The sequence below is a fragment of the Catharus ustulatus genome, chromosome 13, assembly GCF_009819885.2.
Source record: "Catharus ustulatus isolate bCatUst1 chromosome 13, bCatUst1.pri.v2, whole genome shotgun sequence".
Classification (NCBI taxonomy): domain Eukaryota; kingdom Metazoa; phylum Chordata; class Aves; order Passeriformes; family Turdidae; genus Catharus; species Catharus ustulatus.
In genome coordinates, this window is record NC_046233.1 from 1 (window position 1) to 17,546 (window position 17,546).

At 39.4% G+C, this 17,546-nt stretch overlaps 1 protein-coding gene across 2 annotated transcripts in view; it reads left to right on the plus strand.

Moving 5' to 3' along the window:
• Positions 1 to 4,183: 4,183 nt before the first annotated feature.
• Positions 4,184 to 17,546, plus strand: part of FGD5 (FYVE, RhoGEF and PH domain containing 5) — a 66,872-nt gene continuing 53,509 nt past the window's right edge. The window contains exon 1 of one of the 2 annotated variants that reach the window (XM_033071558.1): positions 4,184 to 7,920. In XM_033071558.1, coding sequence (XP_032927449.1) covers positions 4,952 to 7,920 — 2,969 coding nt within the window. In that variant the 5' untranslated portion in view covers positions 4,184 to 4,951. The remainder of the gene's footprint in view (positions 7,921 to 17,546) is intronic. The other variant, XM_033071557.2, reaches the window with a different exon arrangement.

Consider the following 17,546-nt stretch of genomic DNA (forward strand, 5'->3'; position numbering starts at 1 on the left):
CCACCAGCATGACTTATATGTACAGTTTGCTAGAGACAGTGAAAACAGAGGAGCATTTTTAGGATCAAGAAGTTTTTGGTGTTGAAATAGACCTCTTCCTGATTTTAATGTATTTTAATTTTTTCCCCTTCTCCAACAGTGATTCACTGTAGGATATTATGCTGTTGTATTATATCTACAGATGACTGCAGTAAAGCTTTATAAGTAACAGAAATTTGTAAGGTATTGACCTGATATCCCAGAATCATAATGCATTGATCTCATCATGGAGGATGTATTCCCGTAACTGTACATAACAGCATTTTAGTTCTGCAAGGAGGGATGTGCTTTGACATCCCAGCTGTTAATACTGCAGTTATGACTTTCCGGATGATAAAATTCCCATGGGAATTGTTGGGACAGTTACTACTGACTATAGGTCTGTCTTCACACTGTGGAGCCGTCTTGCTGTATTCGATCACAAGAACGTATACTGATAAGATAGAGTAGATGTTTCTCAAAAGTATCAGGCTTAGGGAAAACATGAGATACCATTTTCGTAAACGTCTGAGGCATTTAGGGGCCTGCTGATTTTGACCAGGACCCCATATTTCAAGTTCCTAAAGTTCGAATTCTCAAAAGCCATTTAAGTATCTAATACCCATTCAAGTCAAACTAGTACCTTAATCTGGACTGAAATCCCAATTGATAGGAAGATTTGCATTCCTACATCATTTGAAAATCCTAGTCTGAATACCTTTTCCATTTCAGGTGACTCCCATGCAACTCTTTTCACCTCTTATGTAATTTTTGGAATCTCAGACTTTTCTCCAGTAGTGTGAAATAAGTGATGCACTTATATGCTGTAAAACAAAGAGAACTATTTCTGCATCAAATAATGCACAGTTAATGATATGGAAGAAGCAATAATAAATGGGATGCTTCAATGAAAGAAACAATAATAAATACTGGAGATAGGAGCTGGAGGATCAAAGCAAGGCAGCACTAACTGGAAATAAGGGCTTCATTTTTTAAATGAACAATTAATTGCAGGATTAAAATACAGTGACACTAAGGTGTATAATCCACCTATTCCTGACTTCAGACCAAAACCTTCTAAATATGAGTTCTAACTTCATTCTGATATAACTATGTGAAATTACAAAGCTCCTGATCAGAACTGAGTAAGACTTTCTGATGTCCTTGTCTGGAAATTCTCCCTCTGTCTCCTGTTTTCTCAGACACTTTCCATCTGTGGATCTCAATTCCTTCTTCCTGGGCAGAAGCAGTGGCAGACAAGACTTGATTTCTACCAGGATTCTGGGTTTGGTGCAGTCCCATCCCGCTGTTGCAATATTGTCCCTTCATCTGGCCTGTCACTTCCACACAAAAGCTCTGCAAATCCCTGAACAATGCATTTCTGCCCTCTGTCCTCAGTGCCTTTCCCATTTTAACATATGTCTGAGTTGAATTCATGCCAAAGGCATGAAGGAAACACTGGTCCACAAGAGTTCATTGGTCCTAAAAACCTACTTTCAGCATCCTAAAAGAAGCCTGAACTGGATTGCAGCACCAGTATTTGCACTGTGGAGCTATTTCTTGAGCCACTAGTAAAGACTGTGGCCCTGGGACATGTCTACATATATCCAGGCAAATGTGAAACCACAGTGTTTAGTTAGTTCTCGGTAGTGGTGTTTTGTCAGTATGGTCTTTAATAAGCTTTAATTTAATTCTAGGCTAAATTTGAAATCCTAAATTTGAAAACATTTGAAAGTGGGTAGTTGCAGTATTGCTGGTAATACTGCACTACAAAATGTGTATTGTTTCAAGGAAATACAGTGAAGACTGGATGGGTTGCTTGCTATTCCAGGAGAGCTATTCCAGGTGATCTGCTAGACTACTGTTGACTGCTTAGAAACTTGGACAGGAGGAGACTAATGTAATACAATTTCATATGGATCATGGCAGGAATAGAAATATGCAGGGTTGCCTGAAGGAAGGTGGGTAAGGAGAGGAAGCGGTCCTTGTCAGTACAAGGAAGCACTGAACAATAAGGGGAGGAGCAGGCTAAAGGAATTTGTATTCCCCAAGCATTTCCTTTTAAGCATAAGGTGGGTGTGTCTCCCTCCAACATAAAATACATTCTAAAATAAACATGCACGATTATTTGTGAGCATACACATTACTTATGGTGCAGTGTTGCATTGTGTCCGTTTTGAAGTTACAGACAGAACCTTTCAAGTGGCTCAGACAGCAAAGGAAGCAGAAATTGAAGCAGAATGAAATTGTTGTGATAAAGGTCAAGAAGTTGTGCTTTCTTTTGTTTGGGTTATTTTTTAAACAAACATTTGCACTCCTCCCCGCTGCCTCACACCCCCAGCAAAGAAAAATGAAAATTGTTTAAGGAGCCTTGTGAAAGGCAAGCCTAATGGACAGAGCAGTTAGGAAAAAAACTGTGTAAGGAAACAGTAGTGACCAGTAGCTGGCACAAGTGGGTAAGAGAAGGACATGACAATGCCTATAACCAGACTGTGAACAAGGTCCATTACCATTTCTTCCAACAGCAGTGTTACTGAAGGTAGCAGAAGGAAAAACCCAAGATTATTTGATCTTTTTGTCGTAGAAAATTGTCACTGGAGAGAAAGCGGGTAATTGTTTAAGCTGGATGTCTCCATGGTTATTTTACTTAGAGGAAATTAATTAATGTCATTATTTTATTTCAAATTTGTTTATAAAACAAAGCTTGGAAAGTCCTGGCATTCTCTAAAGTCCAGTCTTTTCCTCATTATTTACTTCTTCAGTACACTCTCTGACAAGAGCAAGGATGAGAATGTAGAAACTTCAAGTTTTGTCACATTCTAGGAGCGGATTAGTATTTGTATCCTACTCTTGGATACATATTTCTAGGAAAGGCCAGGAGCTGCAGAAAGTGGTTTTAAGTGTCCATTATGCTGGTAAAGGTGTGAAGACTAAGTTTTAGCTAATAAAAAAATTAATTAATTTACAAACCAGAAAGTTAGTTTAGGATGTTCAGTGATTTCAATAATTGATTTAAAAATGCGAAGGCTAGATCTCACTGGGGTGCCAGGCTTACAAGATACTAAACCTACTTCTATTGCCTCCCTGTTTTAACTGGCAAGAGTCTTTAGTACTCTGCAGCCTTCAGCTGCTGCCTGCCAAATCAAGCAATGTTACTTCAGCAAAGGGGTGGAATGTTTGACACATAAAGTTTTGGACTTAATGGGGAGGGAAAGACGAGTTATCCATTCTGCGATTAGACAGACACCTAGTAGCCTAAAGCATCAGTGGATACTGTGAAACACCACATTAACTGCAGACTGGTGAATACACAGTTCTCTCTCCCTCTTTTTTCATCAGTTAAATCTCCCACTTGCGGCTGGGTTGGATAAAACTCCAGATACAGAATAATTCTGCAGCGGTATATGCGATAAGGTGCCTGCTTAGAACAGACTTTTTGTTCCTTCTGGGCTTGAGGTCACGGATTCAGTTTTTAACTTCGATGAAATCTCTCTGGTGGCTTTTAACTCTAGATTGACAGTTTTTGGTTACATCAGAATGCCAAATCGTCAACTTCTTTCTGAGTATCAGAAGAAATTTCAGGAAGGCTAAGAAGATCAGAAGAAAAAGCCTTTTATATCTCCCAGAGTCTAACCAACCAAACGAGCCAGTATTAGTATAAATAACTCCAATTGTACTAAGATAACGATAAGAAAAGTGTCCTGCCATGAAATATTAGGACAATCAGAGAATCCTTTTCAAGCAGTTTGCATTCAGTATTCATTTATTCCCAGTACAGTGCACAACTCAGTTCTAACTGCCTGCACTTCTACATATCTAAAGTCTGCATTTCAACATACTCTAAATACAACAGCAGAGTAGCTACACTTTCTGAAACTTATACCAACATTTTGGATAGATTTCACAAAGGAAAATTGTCCCAACTTTGAGATGCTATTCTGTTATTTCTTGTGAGTAGGGCAGGAAGATTATGCACAAAGCATTGTTTCTGTTTCTGTCATGATGAAATAGTTTTGTCCCATGCTTTTCATTACAATGGAGAGCCCTCCTTTTTCCACCACAATGTGTGAATTAAAATTATAAAAATAGTTAGAGATTTCTGATTGCTTAACAGTGTAATTATCTCTAAATGCCTAGGAAACAGCAATAGGAGGAAACCACTTCTCCCTACTTCTTACCATCTATAGCAATTTGTTATGCTGGCTTCTTCACACTACATATTTTATCTCATAAAAAAATCTCACAAGAGAGGATCCCTATTGCTGCCTATTTATGCAGTCTTTCAGCATTTCATTTAGTATTTGAAGGATATTAATTTCAGACCAAGACAGCTGGAAATGGCTGTGGCAGGCAAACTACTATGAATAAAATGGTGATATAGATATGATTTAATTCGCGTAGCTTCGATCTACTTTATTGCCAGTGTGTTTGATTTCCCCTACAAATGTGTGTCAGCACTACCACTATACATACAAGGCTGGCCTTTTGCTGCAAGATAATTAACTTTTTAAAATACATTTTGTTGTTTAGAGAAGTTTGTACCTGCAAGGGATCCTGGCATTTACAGGAGGAATGGACGATCTTTTGACTAAAGGGCTGAAGAAGCTGTACACTGAAAACAGAATTTGAGCTTAAACCAGCAACTCTCTTCATATTTTGGTTGAAGTATGATACACCCTTGGCTCTGCAGCTGTACATCTTTTCCCCAAGTATGTTAGGGCTGCATCTAGTTCAGTTCAGTTTTGACCTTAAACTATGCTCACTGGAATAGCTACAGTGCCACATGGAAAGACAGTCCATATGCTTTTCTCCTTCAGTTCTCCCTTCAGAGTTCAGCCTTTCATTGACTGGCTACTTCTGCATTACAAATCACTGATAAAGTGTATTACAGGATATATTCTGCTGGCTTTAATAAGAAACCAAGATTACTAACATGCCTTTTGTCTCTTTCTCTCCAGAAATCTCCAAACCACCATTAGCACCAAAACCAAAGATTATTGGTCATCTTTCTCCAGCACCTGTCTCCAAATTTTCTCCTTCACTGCCAAGAGCTGATATTTTTCATAGCCAGAACTCTGTGTCTAGGGGTCCCAAACCACCTATTGCTCCCAAGCCGAAACTGTTAGCTGACACTGAGAGCAAATCCTGTGTTTCTACCAACAATAGTTTAAATAAATGTGCTAATGGGAATCTGGTGTGTCTTGATGGAGAACTGTGTGAAGTAAACCGATGCAATGCTGATTGCCTAGAATCTGAGGCGGATAATGAATACATTGTAGTCCCTGAAGCTCAGCTGCCCAGCAAAGACTGTAATGATTTGGAACATGAGCATGATCAAAACCTAGATTCCTCTGTGGAAAATGAAGTCTCAGAAACTCCAGAAAAGGTAGAGAAGGAAGAGGATAACATTACTAGTGATGAGAATACCAGTAATCAAGAAGTCGTTGGAGATGAGAACCATAACTCTTCAGATACTGCTGAACCAAGGGAACCAGACTCTGAGGAGTCATCCAGAGACTGTGGCCAGTCCAAAGCACTTTGTGAGCAGTCCTTAGATGTCCCAGATGGGGATAACGATGCTACCAAGAATGTAGATGAAAATGAGGATGTTGTAAGTGATTGTACTGAAACCAAAAATAGGCAAGAAACTTCTTACAACCTGCAACTGGTCAAGAACAGTAGTGATTGTGAGACTGATAGCATGAACATTTTGAATAGAGATGAAAAACTAATGGATGATACCTGTAGAGATACTGTTGCAATGCTGCTGCCTGCAGATGAATTAATCCCAGCTTGTGAGAAGTCAGGACAAGAGGAAGAGGATCTGCCTAAGATTTTAGAAATATCAGATGGGTGTCTAGCACATAATGATGACCACAGTGTGCATGCACAGCTTGATTTGAACATGGAAGAGGACTTAGAAAATGATGACTGTGCAAGCCCTGACATGCTGCCTGAAGAGACCAGTGAAGAAACAGGTCCTGGGTTAGAGCTGTGTGGAGATGAACTCAGTGCCAAAAATGGTTTAGCAGAGTTCATCCATCAAACAGCAGCTGAAGAGGAGGAAGTAGACCCAAATGAGCACAATAATACGAACACAGGAAATGCCAGTGATGGCTGCCAGATCACTGAGGGGAGAAGTGAGAAGACATCAGAGCTAGCCTGTGAGGCAAGCAAAGACTCTGGGAAAGGGGAAGAAGAACCTGTGAATGCAGAGAATATGGATGATGGCTGTCACATTGCACCTTGTGAGAATGAATGTGGTGAGGAAATACCCATGGAAGATTCAGATGAGAATCTTCAAACAGAAGGGGCCTCTCTGCATGAAGATAGTATGATTTCTGATAGTCTACCTTGTAGTCTAGCGATGAAGCCAGAGGTGGAAGATGTGACTGTTGAAGAGCATAGTGAAAACACTGTGGAAGCCCCTAAGTGGGATGAATTGCAACTCAAAGACAATGAGGTGGAAACAAAGAGCCTCGGCAAAAGTGCCTCAAGTTCACCTCAAGGAGTCCCACTTGAGGAAGACTTAGAAATCTGTAAGCATGGCAAAATAAATGTAGAATGTGGGACCAAACATGTTTTGCATGAAAATCTAGCAGTCCCTGAAGTGGTCATTGTAAGTGATGAATCAGAGGAAAGAGAAACTAGCAGTGATTCCCTAGATAATCCTTATGTGCTTCCTGAAGAAAATGAAATTGTCCAGGATGTGCAGATTGATTTAGGACCTGATCATAGTAAAAGGGGTGAATTAGGCATGGATGGTGAAAACAACTTGCTGCCCATTGATCGTAAAAGTATTGTCACTAGAACACGATCTCTCTCTGGAAGAATGCCAGGCTATGTCCCAGAAACTGTTCCAGAAGAAATTGGACCTGAAACTGATCTACGCTCTTCCCAAAATGGCTCTGGGACAGAAGACTTAAGCAATAATTCCTTTTCATTGGAAGGAAAACCCGTGGAAGCTAACAGGGCTTTACCAACCAAGTCAAGACACTTTGTTTTATATCCTCGATCTTATTCTGTTGAAGGGAGAGAGATACCTATCTCTGTTTACAGAGAAAGTGATGTCTGTGTACTGGATGGTGTTAGAATAAAAAGGACAGAAGACAATTTGTCTTTGCCTTGTGTCAATGGTTCTTCAGGTAGTTTTTCCCAGCAAAATCATCTCTCATCATGTGGCATATCTACTCCATCCTCAGTTGTTGATATACCACCTCCATTTGAACTTGCCTACATCACCAAAAAGCCAATCACTAAAAGTTCACCTTCACTTTTGATAGGGAATGACTCACCTGCTAAGTATTCCAAGAAAAAGAAATCTTCTTTTAAGAGGTTTCTTACTCTGAAGTTCAAGAAGAAAAGTGAAAATAAAGTCCATGTAGATGTTAATGTTTCTTCTTCAAGGTCCTCATCAGAGTCCAGCTATCATGGGCCTCCCAGGCTGATGGAGCTGGAAGGGAGGAGCCTAAGTAACTCACCTCAACTAAAATCACATGTGGGGAAGCTCCGTGCATCTGAGTCTCCCTCGGCTATTCTTTTCTATAAGGATGGTAAAAGAAAAGGAACGCCCAAGTCCTTCAGCAGGAGTGTGTCAAGGGTGGAGTCCTTTGAGGATCGGTCCAGACCTCCTTTCATGCCACTCCCATTGACAAAACCAAGGTCTATTTCTTTTCCCAATGCTGACACATCTGACTACGAGAACATTCCTGCTATGAACTCTGACTATGAAAACATACAAATTCCTCCTCGGAGATCCACCAGAGCAGGAACTTTTACTGAGTTTTTTGAAGATCCGAGCAGGGCATTGTCTGCTGCTAATGAGAACGATGGCTACGTGGATATGAGCAGCTTCACTGGATTTGAGAATAAGGAGCAAACTACAGACCAGGAGACAGAAAGGTACTGTAAGAAATTATTATGTAAGACCTGCTAGCCTTGGCCAAAGAAGCAAGCCCTTCCCTGCTAGGTTTATAGGCAGAGTCTCCATGTTGGCTGACTTATACCCCCTCAGGAAATGCTTACAAGAAAGATTGGAAGAACACAAGATAAGACTTTATCAGTGAAAAAAACAAACCAAACCAAAAAAAAAAAAAAAAAAAAAAAAAAAAAAAAAAAAAAAAACCAACCAAACAAAAAAACCCAAAACCCCCATCAAATTTACTCCTTAATTTGTAAATGAATTCTGGGTCCTATGATTTGTAGGCAGAAACCAAAGAATATACAAAAATATTTGGTTTATCCAGTGGATCTAATTTTTGTGGATGGCAGGGAAATGGAGACAGCTTGCTTTGTTCTTCAGTAAGAAAGGTTTCTGACTTCTTGAATAAATGAAAAGAGAGTCTATTTGCTGGAAGGGGTCCTGCTTGTTTTTAAAATTCCTGTCAATTTCTCAAAACAATAATACATACATCGTTTGTGTTTCAAAGTACATCAGTTAATATCCCAAAAAAAAAATCCCAAATCCCAAATCTTGAACTATCACACTAGACAGTGAATTTTAGAAGTTGCTTTAAGGGTTGTCATGGCCCTTGGACAGAGCTGCTAACTTATAAATAAATAATTCTGAAATCATATGCACTGCTGACATTAATAACAATATTTCATCCCATTCCATTAGGTTATTTACAAACAAGAAAATGTCTTTTTCATTGGAACATAGGAGCAATGCACTCAGTACCTTTGAATTTGCCCCTCTTGTCAATTATAGCGTACAATCAGTGGAAGTGCAGAGGTGTAAACAAGAGTGTTTTCCATTAAGTTCATGTTTAACGGATAATGAGAAAACAAGGTGCAAAGAAAAAGAATGAAAAAGAATATCTTTAATGCAGTTCCCTTTTGTTAGAGCTGTGTGAAAAAGATAAAAGAAGCAAGGTTTTCATGCCCATTTGCATCCACCATTCTCTAAAAGATTTAATACTTGTATTTCTTTGCAACATTTATTTTTTCTGGTCATCTCTTTTATCATTGTGGATGGAACAAACCATGGGCATTTCACAAACCCCTCTTAGGGTATTTTAGACTTAGGGAGTAAAAGACATTGTATTTAACCCTCTGAATGAGTCTTGCAAACCATTTCTGAGACACAAATGATGTGGGGTAGTGAGTAGGACATGGGAAAAGAGAATGGATGAAGGCTTAAGCAGTGGATCCAAATGCACCTGAAGCTGAGGGATGTAGAACACAGGCCTGTGGTTTAGCTCTTTGGAGATGATGGCTACTTGCAGTATTGGGAGCTCCAGTGATGCTGACACAGTGACATGGTAGAGCGTGGTGGAGCTTCACAAAACACACCAGCACCTTTCCCCAGAGCAGCAAAAGGTACATTACTCACTTGCTTTCAATGGTTTGCATTTTACCCAGCAGACTGTCATTTGCTTTTGAAAAAGCTGGCCAGTTTTTTTGTGTCCATGAAACACCACCCAAGAAGAACCAAGTTAAAATATTAGGACTACGTCAATTGCTGTGACTTGGGCCCATTTATGAACTTCCTGTGGAAGCCTGTAGTTTCAAAAGGAGAGCCAATCCAAACTGGTTCAGGAAGTCTTGAGGTCAAGGCATGAACATAATTCTTCAGCCTGCTGCTTGTTGTGCATGCAGTTTTTACCATTCGGGGTGAAATTAAGGCTAGGCTCCTGTACAGCCCCTTTATCAAGATAATCAGGGTGGAGGGGAAGAGCACCAGGCAGACATAATTACCACTGAGATGGCTATAATTTACTGTATTTGTCAGCATGTTTTGGACAAAGACATGCCTGAAAAGCTTTGATGAAATGTAAATACACATCCCATGTACATACACATCCAGTGGCATAAGAGACTTGAAGAAACAGTGTATGTTTAATTGGAAAGCAAAGCAAATTTTACAAGTAGGTGCACCTATTTACTCATGCATACATGATGTATGGACATAGATGTTTTATTTGCTGCTAAAGTAGTTTGGCCTAAAAATGCATTGCCATGGATTTAAGATTTCTAGTAATAATACCTATCAAACACACCTCTACCACAACTCCACAGGGATAAGAATTTCTTTGATCTGCAGCTTGCTCAGAGGCTTTTTTCAGCTGTTTGGGAGTACAAGTGTGTTGGATTAAACCCTTGCAATACCTGGTATTTGGGCCCATGAACTTCTTTTTTGTGAATTCATCCGTAGAGCACCTGTACTTAGCATCTGGTGATACCTTATGGAATTGCTACAATGTTGACGAATAGCCAAATACAATTTTTCTATTAAATGTCAGAGAACAGAATGTGAGTGTTATAAAAGATTATTACAAACCAGGAACTTTCCCTAGTGTGTATGACTGGGGAACAGTGGGGCGGGAGGGGACTTCACAGAAACTCTCTGATGAGAAGATTCACTGTTTAATTTTCTTGCTTAAAAGGACAGATATTTGAAGTGTGCTGCTATGCAGCTAGCAGGAGAATCCTAACAGCAATACCAAGATTTTAATCAGCTCTGAGAAATACAGCTGTGGTATTGCATCAGATGGGCGCAGAGAATGGCCACTAGAAACTCCTGAAGCCTTTCACTCCTTGGATGAAAAATGCAGCTGAAGCAATAGGTACAGCTAAAGCACCTGATTGTTTTTTATACAGGTGGAACCTCCCCCTTTCTATGACAATTCAATCAGATGAACTGTGGCCCAAAGAAAACCAGAAGGCTATAGTTGATTCTGTCCCAACAAAGAGCAAAGGAGGGGGAACATTCTAGAGATAATCAAAAATAATCTCACATACAAGGAGTAGTTGTGAAAGGAAAAGCAACACCAAATTTCTGGATTTTTCTGACATTTTCTAGGAGACAGGGGCAGAAAAAAGACACATCGTTTGTTAGCTGGTTTTGTTCTTGATGACTTGCCCATTTGCTGAGCATATCAAGACTTCTCATCCCAATGATCAGTCCAGTTGCCATACTTTCCTGTTTATGGTAAAACTCAAGGAGAATTTTGTCAAGAAGATAAAATCAACTCATGCTTTGTTTTTCTGCTTGTCCTAGCTAGAGCTGTTCAGTACAGGCATGGCTATCAGAGGACATCTAAAAAAGACACACATGTTCAACACAGTTCAAGCTGTCTTTTGGCTCACTACTATGTATGATAATAGCAATGTTGCTGACATTACCCTGCATTTGTAATAGAAGCAAGGTGTATCTATACTGGAGACAAATATACACAAAGCAGGCTTTGAGCTAGATTCACCATAGATTTTAGATAGTTGTTTTGGGAAAGATTTTCCCATCCTTTCCTTTTTTTGCTTGCACAGGAAAACAGATCCTAGCTGCTGATTCTGCTCAGTTCCTAGTTCTCTGGTTCTAAAATCCCTGCTCTGTGGCTACACTAAGCTAGCATGCAACCCATAGCATTGATGAGACAAGAGACAGAACTTTGGCTTTGTTAGATCTAGCATTTTCCAGTGCTGGAGTTGTGTTAATGTCTGTCATGGAGGTAGCACAGTAGTCTACTACTGGGGCTTAGCTCCTTTAAAGACCCGTATGGATCAGTTGTAAGGAAATTTGCTGACAGTCATTAAGCTGAAGAGAACCAAAGTGATCATGAGCATTGTGAGAGGATTTTTAAAGAAATATAATTTTTTAAAATCACTTGTAACAATCTCTACATAGTTTTTCTTTATGTCATTGTGAAACGTGTTGTGCTCTAGATCTTGTAGATGGGAGAAGGTCCCATAAAAATGCTGTCACAGAGGGAAGGAGGATCAGGGCCTGAGCCTGGAGACAAGAGAAAGACGTTGTCACTTGTGATCTGGTGAGCATGATGGAAAATAAAATCTCATGAGCTTTCACCAGTTCTTGAATTTTGCAGCATAGACCTGAAAGAAAGATTTGTAAGTTCGTTGCAGGGATCCCAGCACTATACTTGACTTCAGGCCCTGCACAACCTATTGAAAATCTTGACATCGACAGCCAGCTCTGACATGAGTAATGTTTTTATTTCTGTTTACTTAAATATTGTCTGAATTGCAGCAAAGAATTAGAAGGCGATAGCAGTTAATGCAGGACTTCAAGCTGCTCATAGACAGAGAGCAGTCTGCGGGAGACAACCCATTGCTCCTGAGAGCTGGACACTAGGCATGCTTCACCTTCCATTGTCAGGCATTAGAGACAGAAAAACAAGATATTAAGTGCTCTCGGATGGGAGAGTTTTTCTAAGAAGCACCTCTGAGAAGTGTCTCTAGACAGCATCAGTAATGTCATATATAATACCAAAGAATGAAAGATACATTGCCACATGCGGGTATCAATTTTTCAGCAGTTCCATGACTGCTCTCCCATTTCCTCATATCCGTGGAGCTGTTTGTCTTGGTTCATGCTGGGGATGCAGATGTGTAGGGACAGTATATGTTGTGAGGAAGACAGTGTGCTCCCCCAGCACAGCTTTGCATTGCACATCACCATTCTGCATACATAGCACAGCCTCAGAGGGCTGCCGCTGCTCAGACACAACGTGCTGGATTTCTTTATGGGAAATCACAGTCTCATATACCTCCCAGGAAATGGTCCAAAGCCCTCACCAGATGTTGGCTTTATTAGTAGGTGGACTTCATTGTGATGGCTATTTTAATGATAAAATTACAGTGCAGAAAAGAAGGAATGTGTACACAACATACTCTTCATATCCTGAAGGTTTTTATGCCTGGGCCAACTTCTCTGTCTTCACTGTTTTCATTAAATGAACCAGAAACACATTTTAGTGGGGTTACACAAGAGGAGAGAGTCTGATGCATGTTACAGAATTGTTGTGGATGATGATTATGGAGCACAGAAGTGATATTGGTGTGATTTAAGCATTCCAAGAACCATGCAGAAAGAAAGCATGTGCTGCAGACAGGGTGATGACATGTTTGTATTGGTCAGGCCTTTTACTGTCAAAAACTTGACATGTTATTGCATGCCTTGTTCTACATATGCCTTTCTCCTCTCCCACCCCCACCAGGAGTCTGAGAAGATTTATTGAAGGAGAGATTGCACATTAGAATGCTGTAGCCTTTCCAGAATCCACTGCTCCATGACATGGGGTATATTTATAGATTAGATTTGTAACAAAAGCAACAGAATGCTATTGCATTTTAAATGCAAATCCAGTCTAGTAGTTTGTGGTTTGTTGTGCCACCCAGCAAAGTTATTTATAGTGTACAATATATTTTTAATTATCTTACAAGAATTTTTCTTTTATTGGACCCAAAGAGGGGTTAATGTAAAAACTCCCTCTACAAATTTGGTGTTCAGTGGCATACAACAATTAATTTTACTTTAATCGACCAATTAGAGTTAATGGATGGAAGAACATATTTAAGAGGTGCTATTTGTTTTGCCAAGAACCCTCTTAAAGAGCTTATAAAAGGATCCTTTCACTCGAGTAAGTGGCTGGATTAATTAGATGCAATCCATAAAAGTTCTAGAGCAAACAGATTTAGATCTATCCTAAGTGAGCGCCTTGTGGTGCTTTTCTCAAAAGAAACACAGCTAGATACTGATGAACTGAGACAAGGGATATTTGCATATGTCTGCTCCACAGTCTCCATCCAGCTATTCTCAGCTGTCCCAAATTAAATACCTCTTCAGTCTGTTGGCAGTTTGTCTTTATGCCTTGAATACATTTACTAAACTTGGATATTAACCCACTGCATCCCCCTGATGGGCCCTCTGGGCAGGTGGACCTCATCAAGGATAGCTAGTTTGGTGTTTCTGATGAAAGTTTCTTGTCCTCTTACATTTCAGGTATCAGTCTGCATTCTTAGTTCTGAGAGTTGGCTAGAAGAACTCAGGAAAGACTCTTCCTTAGCACACATGTCTACAGAAGTAATGGACTGCATACAGTACAACACATCTTTGAAGTCAAATCTTCTGGTCCTTAAGTAGAAAAGGGCAGTATGTGAGGTAAAACTGGGCACCTCAGAATTTCTCCTTCACACTTTCTGCCTTTCACATGCTAGGCTTTAAAAGTCCAGACTATGGCAGTGAGGCAAAACTACATCACAGTGAATACATCCAAGGTAAAGAGCCACTGTGAGAGCAACATATATTAAGTCATCTGGACAAGTAATTTATCTTGTAATTTGAATACAGTTTTAAGAAAAAACATTGCTTCAGTGGTACAAGACAGATAAAATATGTATGCCTGATTGAAAAGTCCAAGGAAAAAAAACCCAACAACAAAATAAAGAAATTCTGTGGTTCATGACTTCTTTTCTGATTGTTTCATTGGCAAGTAGAAAAATAGATACTGAAGAAAATTCTGAATGAAACCATATTTTTGAGTTGCTCAATTAGGATGGTTTTGATTTTCCACAATTATTTGGGAGAGAGGCCAGAATTATTTAATAGATTCATCCTAGCCAAATATTACAAATCTGTGTAATTTTTAATCAATCCAAACCTGATTTTCCAACTAAAAAACCTCAGCCAAGCAAAAGTACATCAAACTCTAATTTTAATCTGGGAAATTAACCTGACCTCTTAGAAGACAGAGGAGAGCACTTTCCTGTAGCCCTCCACATTAGCTGTTAAGATCTGTTTCTCTCCTTGAAATATTCTGTTTTAACAATGGAGTGAGTCTCTGAAATGCAAGAAAACTTAAGTTCACTTGATCCTAGCTTCACTGCATTTTCCCCCTGGTTTGTTCCCGGATTTGGCTGCATGGTGTCGATAAAGCAATTGATCTCGGTAGTAGAGGGAAATAACAACTCACCTTTCATCTTAAGAGTCCTGCAGGGCAGCAAGGTGTTCATTATGTTGGACTTACTGTGAGTATTTTCCATGGAAAGTATGGAACAACGAACTGGCAACAAAAGGAAAACAGAACACAAAGACCAAGTTTTAGTGACTAAATTACTTTGCCAAAAAATAAACAAAGTAGTAATAATCAGGAGCATATCCCTAGTCTCCAATCTATGATATGTGCCTTGTTAACATACAGTTTCATTTTGTGAAATGTATCATCTTTTTCTAAGAGGATCCAGGACTCGTAGTCAGACAGAAGAACATTAGTAAATGTGTCATTGTTGGAAAAGTGACTATATTAGTGAAATCTGGATGATAAATTATGCTATGTCAGACGCTCATTTAGAGTACATTTGTATCCCTGAGCATGCGACCAGCAATTTGTGATTTGACTGCCTTGATGATTTACGCTAGAACCTGAAATTAGAATGCGCTGAAACATTTTTCCAAAAGGGAAACATTCACAAAAGAACTGCATGTGAGTCATACATCTGTTTTGACAGAGTTTAAAGGAACTCCTATATGCTGTAGCCTAAGATATAGAAAACCTACTGTCTGCTTCTCACAGATCTGGTTTTCCAGATCACTTTGAGTGATGACTTTGAATTAGGCAACACTGGTGATTAGATTCTGAGCTTCTCATAACCCAATGCCTAAAACATCAGCTACAGAGAGAAGGAAATACCCACAGGTCTTGGTCTCAAAACCCAAAAAATTGACACAATCCCGTTTCATTTCCACAACACCTGAAATTATTTCTTTTCAATTGTCAGCAGCTCAGAAATAAATTCCTGTACCTCAGATGTTGCAGCAAAGGAAAACCGTGATCTCCTGGTCAAGTCCTGTACGAACTGAGCTAACAATCCAGACTTTTCAGTAATCAGAGTTTTCCATTCTACATTCTGCACTCTTGGGCACTCTTCTAATGCTGGATCTGACAGATGTTACTGCATTGAAGGGGATCTCTTAGAGCCCTATGTTACAAGCATCATTTCCATTTTGGAAATGGCAATTACAAACCAAGTGTGTCCTACCATTCCTAATACCGGTTTTGAAATTCCGTGTTCTGCCGTTACTGCACTATGTGCATAACCAACTGTTACTCTACTTATGCATGAATGAAATTGAATTTAGTAATGCTATAAAAATGCTTAGAGGTAATTCTTGTATTAGGACTCATTATTGTGCAAGGTGTTTGTAACTTCACTTCTAAGCAAGGTACTATTTGCAAGAAGTTAGTATTTTGTCTGTTGTAGCAGATTCAGATTCTGTAAAGTATTGGTGTTGTGTTACTGCTAATTTTCATAATTTTTTTTAAAAATATGGGGTTTTTTTTGAAAAGAAAAGAAAAAAAACCCAAAAACTCATTACCTGCATTGGAAGTATCATTTTCTCGGTAATCTAAAAGGCTCTAGGAATACTATTACTATATTAATTTTAAGTCTTTTCCCAATACAACTCTAAACAGCTTTAAAAAAAAGGCAATCTTCTCACACCTCTGTCTTCTACCAGTTCTGATGTCTTTTGGTATCAGGTGCCAAGAATTCAGACTTCTATTAATAAACAGATCACTAAAAAGTCTGTCTGCAGCAAATCATGATTCATTCCAATTCAGTTTTTTTATGCATGTTTCACTGACACAATTTCCAAGCTGGCATCCTCCTCTGAGTTTCCACTACTATTATCACTTACAATTTTGTTAAACTGGATATTCTGAAAGGATTATAATGAGTTGCATCCATGATGATCATATTTGCCTAACTGACACATAATCACATCTCATCCAGGCTAGATTCTAGAATCAACAGTGTACAATCAAAAATTGGAGTTTCAGGCCTATATGTGCAAAATACAGAGCAACTGCTGTAGCGTACAAACCCAGACACGTTAAGGAAGAGGACTTGTAAAGATGTGCTAGTTCTGTGTAGCTCACTGTAGTCAACAAACTCCTTGTGTAGCTATGAAGGACATATGGACCAGATTCTTACTTACATAAAATTTTAAACCTGTTTATTATGCTTGTAAGTTAGCAGAACCATCCACCGACAGGGAAACATCTCCAGGGGAGCCCTGAGTATAACAAACAGGCCTTGGTTTTGCTTGGCTCCACCTGTGAAACTCCCACAAAATGAGTGATGCAGTGTCTGAAGTGTCTATCTGCAATGTCTTTATGAATTCTAACTCTTTGGGCAAGTAGTACTGTTTAAATCTTTCATTATTGGCGTTCTTCTCCAGTGTGTGCCTTTGTGCAGAAATCACCAGTTTGGCTGCTGGAAAGCCACTGAAAGCCTATAACTCAAGAACTCCCACTATCAGCAGAAATACTAGCAATACCAGCAAGCTGTTAAATACTTCCAAGTAGATTTCTGTATCTCAGCTTGGCCACAAGAATGAAAGCATTACTCTGAACCTTAAGCATGGGCATAATCCTGGGGTACCCATCCCTCTGTCTTAAGGACAAAGTGAAATCTCTTTTAATTTGCAGTAAGCAGGAAGAACAGAAGTAAAACTGTGCCTCAAGGGAGATGAATAAAACAGTTCTGGTTTAGATCCTGGTAGGGATCCAGAGTGTCCAAAGCCTTCAGTCTAACCTATACTCTAAACGTGACACTGCTCTGGGATTACCCACCTTACACAATTGACTGACAAAGCACAAAGTTAAGAAATATGCCAAAGATCAAAATAAAGAATTTGTTGTAGAGCAGCAGTTTCAGCTTTGCTTCCCAGACAGTGGTCTCCCCAGAGAGGTGCACTTCTCATATTCTGAGATGACAATCAGGTGACC